General features: G+C 34.9%; 1 protein-coding gene across 3 annotated transcripts in view; it reads left to right on the top strand.

The window, feature by feature from the left end:
* Positions 1-7,500, top strand: part of ltbp1 (latent transforming growth factor beta binding protein 1) — a 97,521-nt gene that overhangs the window by 89,042 nt on the left and 979 nt on the right. For all 3 annotated transcript variants that reach the window (XM_053237408.1, XM_053237407.1, XM_053237409.1), the window contains 3 exons: positions 922-1,092; positions 2,402-2,554; positions 3,643-7,500. The exon at positions 3,643-7,500 is cut by the window's right edge and continues 979 nt beyond it. In XM_053237408.1, the coding sequence (XP_053093383.1) occupies positions 922-1,092; positions 2,402-2,554; positions 3,643-3,812 (494 nt within the window). In that variant the 3' untranslated portion in view covers positions 3,813-7,500. The remainder of the gene's footprint in view (positions 1-921; positions 1,093-2,401; positions 2,555-3,642) is intronic.

Genomic DNA, 7,500 nt, shown 5'->3' on the forward strand with positions numbered 1-7,500 from the left:
ATTATTAAACTCACCTGCGTGTAGTTCACGCCTCCGAGATTTTTCTTGAGCAGAAGCGTCTGAGACGGAGATTTACACTAATGTCTAGACTACTGCCTTTAAACACAAACACTCACCTTTACACCTGAACACAAAATGCAGACTGAAAAAGGAAAATTGTTGACAAATTTAAAATCAAGAGACAGTTATAATGAAATAAAAAACAGTAATGTGATGAGATCTGAGTGAGAAGATGAGAAGACGAGTGATGAAATAAATCTAACAGGAGTCTCGTATATCACCGATATCACTGCATGAATAGAGCTAGCTTTAATTCTCACATTAATCACCGCTTTAATTTAACAAAATGGCTTCCACACTCATTATTCAGCAGCTCAGAGAATAGCACTTGATCCAGCACATCCTGTTATTTTACATTTTATTTATTTATTTATTTACATCGAGCTCTGACAGTTACTCGAGTGCAACTTAATGAAGCCACGATACACTGAATCGAGGTGATGAAGAAATAGTAATGTGTGTGTGAGATGTAGGAGATTTTATCACACGTTTAATTCACTGTGTTGATTGATGTTGTTGAATTAATAAAATAAAGTCAGTGCTGGTGTTAATTCGATGCTGTAGAGAAAACGTGCTCACGGTGTGAAGGATAATCTGACCTAGCGCTCATCTGCTACGCTTACAGAGAAACTTTAACTTCATTCATCACATTATCTGTAAAATATTCCCTCCTCCAGATAAAGATAAGCGACGTCTCTGATTAGGATTCGTCTCCTCCGATGTGTGAAAAATAAATCCTTTAACGTACCTTGAAGTGATGATATTATAAATTAATTAATAGTATCGTACTCGTGTATGATCTCTCTCGTGTTTCCGTGTCTCTGTACTGTATTTATCTACGTTTAATTCTTCTCTCTGTAGAGGATTACGCCATCATGTGTAATATCCGAGGCTCTGGAACGGTCAGACGGCCGTACGGTCAGGACGCTCTGGTCGCAGGACCTGTTCACGAGTACGAGGTCGGCCCGGAGTACGACACACGAACGTTGAACCCTAACCCGACCTTCTACGAGGACTACGATGAATCTAACAGTGAGTAAGACTCGGAGTCAGTTACCTCTTCACCCACAGCCGTGTGTTCTTCAGGGCAGAGCTGCTTAGTGTGCGCAGGTCTCTGGCGCCATCATGTGGCCACTTCAGCACAAAATTCAGCTTAAAACAATCAGTTTCCCAAAACCTTAAACATACACAGCACCTCTTTACACAAAATTTATTTATTTATTTATTTACTTACTTACTTACTCACTTACTCACATCACTGTTTAAAAGTTGTTTCAGTGAGTTTTAGTTTTAGTTGTATACCTAACATTGTGCCACCAAAACAAAAATTAAGACAACTTTTAAAATGAAATATAAAATAAATAATGTAATTAATTAATTAAGAAAAAATTAAGATGAATTTAAGACTTTTAAGTAGTTGGCTAGTTAGTAACTAACAAGTACGAGCTAGCTAGAAAGTTATCCAAGCTAGCTAGCAAGCCGTTTGTTTGTTTGTTTGTTTTGTTTGTTGTGTGTTTGATTTATCTAGGTCCTTTTGAATACACATGGTTGTTTAAAAAAAAAAAAAAAAAAAAGGAATAGAACAAGAAGAGCAATATCATGTAAAGAGAGAAGTTTTCCGCTTGAGAGTTTAGCCGAGACACGTTTGTTGCCTGATGTTTATGTGTTAAGTTTGAGTTTTAGCGTATTCTTAGACCGTGACCAAAGTGCGCCAGCATGAGAATTTTTTTACTGTTGTTTTTTTTTTTAATTAAAGAAAACAAATCAATTCTGTAAGCTCTTCTAAATGCTTTTTTTAGAAACGATTAATTGTTAATAATATTAACGAAGCCGTTTTGAGTCCTCGGGTTCCTCTCAAGGTTTCTGAAATAGCTATTTTCTAAAGCGTAAGTGTTAGCTTACATGGTAAATAAAGATAAAAAAGAAAAAAAAAAACAAGAAAAATGACATTAATTCATTAACGATTAATTTAAGAGTTATTAAATTTACAACAATATGTAAAATGTTCTTGGCTAAATTTCCCTGATGAACGTGAAGATTATTTGTAAATATTAATTTTATAGAAATCTCTAGATTCATGTTCACGTTTGTTTTTTTAGGATACTTAAAACATATCTGCTGTTTAGTAAAAATTAAATTGAATTATTTATACGGCGCTTTTTTACAGCGTGAGATATTAACAGTAAGAAGAGCAGCTTTACAGAACTCTGGATGTATTTCGAGTTTAGATTAGAGAACACGATGTTTGGATAAATTGTGGACTGAACAGTGTTTATAATAATGTTGTGGATGACGAGTGTGTTGTTTGTTTGTTTGTTTGTTTGTTTGTTTGTTTGTTTAGCGGGAAGATACGAGGCGTTTGAAGGACTGCGAGCGGAGGAGTGCGGAGTGTTAAACGGCTGCGAGAACGGACGGTGTGTGAGGGTGCAGAAGGGATACACATGCGACTGTTTCGATGGATACACACTCGACATGTCCCGGATGGCCTGCGTCGGTACGCGCGCACACACACACACACACACACACACACACACACGGTGTAATTATATTACTTACAACACTGCACATTTCTATCTGTATTTGTACAAACGATAAATATTTAATATATCTATATAAATATATGTTTTATTCCTCTTATACCACAGCAGCTTACCAGCTTTTATTTATTAAGAACGACACATCATACTTTTTAACATTTTAAAACTTAATATATGTATTATTTTTTTTATTTTTAATAATTAATAGGCTGGTTATGATATAGAGACAGATGTGAGGGTTTTAAAAACGTGATTACTCTGAATCTTAGACAAATAAAATAATTATTGTTCCAAATACAAAATAAAAAACGGACATTTTTACGTTATTTTCTGCTCTTACTCACATAGAGCTGTATTCAGAGTAGCGTTCAGTACGTCTTAATCAGAGACGTCACTTATCTTTATCTAGAGCAGTGAATATTTTACGGATGAAGTGATGAATGAAGTTAAAGTTTCTCTGTAAGCGTAGCAGATGAGCGCTAGGTCAGATTATCCTTCACACCGTGAGCACGTTTTCTTTACAGCATCGAATTAACACCAACACTGACTTTATTTTATTAATTCAACAACATCAATCTACACAGTGAATTAAACGTGTGATAAAATCTCCTACATCTCACACACACATTACGATTTCTTCATCACATCGATTTACTGGAGTAACTGTCCGAGCACGATATATATTCTATAATAATAAAATGTTAAATAATAGAATGATCGCGGATGTGATGTTGTAAATCTCCGTCTCAGACGCTTCTGCTAAAGAAAAATCTGGCGAATTCGGTGGTGTGAACTACACGCAGGTGAGTTTAATAATCCGAATGTAGAGCTGAAAGCAGCTGCGTAACCCGACTCTGAATACCAGCAACTTTCCTCACGTGAATACTGAACTTAATGTGAATACGACGTGATGCGTTGTGAGCAGTTAATCGATTCAGATTCATATTCAAGTTTAAAACAAGAATATTTCTGTTTTCAGTAACGTTAAATATTAAGTACAATTTTAATAATAATTACTTTTTTTTGTTTTGGTTTGTTTTTCCAGATGTAAACGAATGCACCGAGCTCAACAAGCGAATGTCTCTGTGCAAAAACGGAAAATGCATCAACACACAGGGTTCGTATAAATGCCAGTGTTTGCCGGGATACACAACGTCAGAGAGACCCAACTACTGCGTTCCCATCATGCCGAGCGCTAGCACCGGCACCGAGTGACCACCAGGGGATGCCATACACACACACACACACACACACGCTCTTATTTAATCGTAGCCCATATAATCTGCACTGTATTATAACACACACACACACACACACGATAAAAAAACGACAACAAAATTCTACTTGAGATGAAGATAAAAGTTTAACACACTTCTAATCTTATTGAGAGAAAACAGAACTGTATAAAATAGTGTTTACTGTCTTTATGTTCTTTTTTCAGTTATTAAATTGGAATTTTTAGTGTTTTTATTATTATTATTATTATTATTATTATTTTTATTATTATTATTTTTTTTTTTTAAAGAGACAAACCCTACGAACCGAACACTGGGGGATAAAACAGCGTTCTTTACCCAGCGTGAGCCTGATATTTTATTTTATAAAATTATATTCCGGCGTTTATTTTCCTCTCTCTCTCTCTCTCTCTCTCTCTCTCTCTCTTTTGTCCCTCCTTTCCTTTCCTCTCTTTACCCACAATCCTTTGCTTTTCTCCTCACGTCTTGGGTTGATCTTGAATACACTAAGTGCTAATGTTACATTTATATCTTTAAAAAGCACCGTTTACGACGTTGTCTCCGTATCGTATCGTATCGGTTCTGCGTGGGAACTTTTCACATCCGTCTCGTCTCTTGAACGGAACGATAGAATTCGTCCAAAATCCGTACAAAATATTTTTTTATTTTTTTTCTTTCTTTTTTTTTTATGCTGCTGGAACATTTTCTTTGACCCCCAAAAAATCTGCCTACTTACATTGTTAAAAAAAAATAATAATAATAATTTTGAAAGTGTTCTTCGGTTGTCCCTCTTGGAGAACCCTTTAAGTTCTTATGTAGAATATCTTCTAATTTTCAAAAGATCATTAAGAACCCTTAATTATCCAGTGAACCCTTTAATAATACAGAACCCTAGAACTGTTTTTCCATCAGAGCCGGTTCCAAGTAGAACTGCTTTAGGAGGCTGAGAACCCTTACTTATTACAAAGAACTCCTGAAGAACATAGAACCCTACAACTGAGTGTTTATCAGAAAGGGTTCTAAGTAGAATTCTTTTAGAAGGCTGAAGACCATTAATTATCCAAAGAACCTTTAAATGATCTAAAATTATTAATATAATTGTTTCTCTATCACAGAAGGTTCCAAGTAGAACCATTTTGTAAACATAACACCACTTAATTATTACACAGAACTCTAGGAATGAGTGTTTATGAGAAACAGTTCCACGCAGAACCCTTTTATCAGAAAGTAAGAATGCTTAATCATCCAAAGAAGCCGTAAATAATACAGAACCTTATAACTGCTTTCATATAAGAGAAAGTTCCACATAGAACCGTTTTAGAAAGCCAACTTTCTGAAGAGTGTAGAACCCTACAATTGAGTGTTTATCAGAAAAGGTTCTAAGTTGATCTAGACCTCTATAATTGTTTCTCTATCACAGAAGGTTCCAAGTAGAACCATTTTAGAAACATAACAACACTTATTTTTATTACAGAGAACTCTAGGAATGAGTGTTTGTCAGAAACGGTTCCACGCAGAACCCTTTTATCAGAAAGTAAGAATGCTTAATCATCCAAAGAAGCCTTAAATAATACAGAACCTTATAACTTAGAAATAATATAGAACCCTATAATAGAACCCTATAACTTAGAAACCCAACTTTCTGAAGAATGTAGAACCCTACAATTGAGTGTTTTTCAGAAAGGGTTCTAAGTAGAATTGTTTCAGAGACTGAGCCTTAATTATTCAGTGAACCTTTAAATGATCTAGAACTCTATAATTGATATCACAGAAGGTTCCAAGTAGAACCATTTTGTAAACATAACACCACTTAATTATTACACAGAAGTCTACAAATGAGTGTTTATGAGAAACAGTTCCAAGCAGAACCCTTTTATCAGAAAGTAAGAACCTTTAATTAAATAATATAGAACCCTGTAACTGCTTTTCCATCAGATTCCAAGTAGAACCATTTTTTGGAAGAAAAATTGGATTAATAATCCAAACTCAGAAAAGGTTCTTCAGGTGTATTTTTTAAGGATTCATGCGATAATTAAAGGTTCTACTTGGAACCCTTTCTGATAAACAGACTGCTGTTGGGTTCTACAGCCTTTAACACTTCTTTGTAGTAAGTAAGGGTTCTTAACTTTCTAAAAGGGTTCTACTTGGAGCCTTCTCTGACAGAAGAAACATTGTAATGTTCTATATTATTTAACAGTTCATTCAATAATTAAGGGTTCTTAGCCTCCTAAAACGGTTCTAATTGGACCCCAACACTCAGTTGCAGGGTTCTGCAAGGTTCCTCAAGAGTACTTTGCAGTAAGTAAGGGTTCTTAGCTTTCTAAAGGGTTCTTCTCGGAACATTCTCTGATAAAGGAACTGAAATATGGTCCTATGTTATGTAAGTGTTCTTTGGATAATTAAAAGTTCTTAGGTTCTAAAATGGGTTCTACATGGAACTCTTTTCAGATTAACACTCAGTTATAGGTTCCTCCAGAGGAGAAACTGAAGAACCCTTTATGGTTCTAGATTTTCTAAGAGTCTAGAGAGCCTCCTCTTGAGTAAAACGATAATAATGTTTTGAAGCAGCCATTTTGAACAACAGTAAGTGTGTTAAATATCGCAATTATTAAAAAAAATTCGTAAATGTCGTAACTTTCCACTTCAAGCTAATAGCCTGCCTGCAATTAGCTAATTAGCAGCTAGCATAGGAGATGACAATGAATGAAATGCGCATGTTCAGTGAGATGCTAATGCAGTGCATTGTGGGTAATACACGTTGTTACCAAGAAATTAAGATTAAGAAGAAAGTTGTAACAATTAATTCTAAAGTTTTTGATGTTTTTTTACGAATTAGGGAAAAGTTCTAGTAAGAACATTAACTCGTGATGAATTCATCTCACGTAATTTTTTTTTTTTTTAGTGTTTTATCAAAGCGACGTAATTTTTTAAATATCACGTTTTTGTATTAATGATTAAAAAAATAAAGTTCTCTGTGTCTGGAACATCGAACAATGAAATATTTTTGTTTAAATTTCCTGTTTCCGTGTCGTTCCGTATTTATCCGCTGTTTTTCGGAGCGGGAAAACTGACCTGGAATCAGATCAAGAAATTAAAAATTGATTCTAGATCAGCAGTTTAACCTCACGTTCACCTTAGATGGGAAAAAGCGCTAGCTCTGTCACTTTTGCTACTCTGATAATTTAGCATTACAACAGATAGCTAGCTAATATGATTAAATATAGCTAGCTGGCTAGCGGTACACCGAGAGAAAATCGTCCTCGAGTAGTTAAATAGCTAGCTAGTATCCCTTTATAAAATAGAGTACAGTACAGAACCGAGATCAATGCTAACGTGGAACACAGCAGCACACTCTGCCACGGGGCTAGCATAACATTTATTAGCTATTTAGTAGCTAGCTAATCTTTGAAAATCTATGTAAACTTCTGTATCTAATTTCAACAAAAACCTTTTATGTGTTAAAAGTTTTCATATTGAAAACTTCTTCTGTAACTACAACATCCTAAACAGCAAAATTGTGCAATTTTAACGAACAATTTTGGCGAACTTTAGCTAGCAAAGTGCCAAAAAAATCTCTGAATCCCACTAGTTGTCACACATAAAGAATCAGCAGCAAATGACGTTCGTATGAAAATTCGAACTTTTTTTTTTTGGTTCTTGTTTGTAAA

Source organism: Pangasianodon hypophthalmus, chromosome 10 (genome assembly GCF_027358585.1).
Source record: "Pangasianodon hypophthalmus isolate fPanHyp1 chromosome 10, fPanHyp1.pri, whole genome shotgun sequence".
NCBI lineage: Eukaryota > Metazoa > Chordata > Actinopteri > Siluriformes > Pangasiidae > Pangasianodon > Pangasianodon hypophthalmus.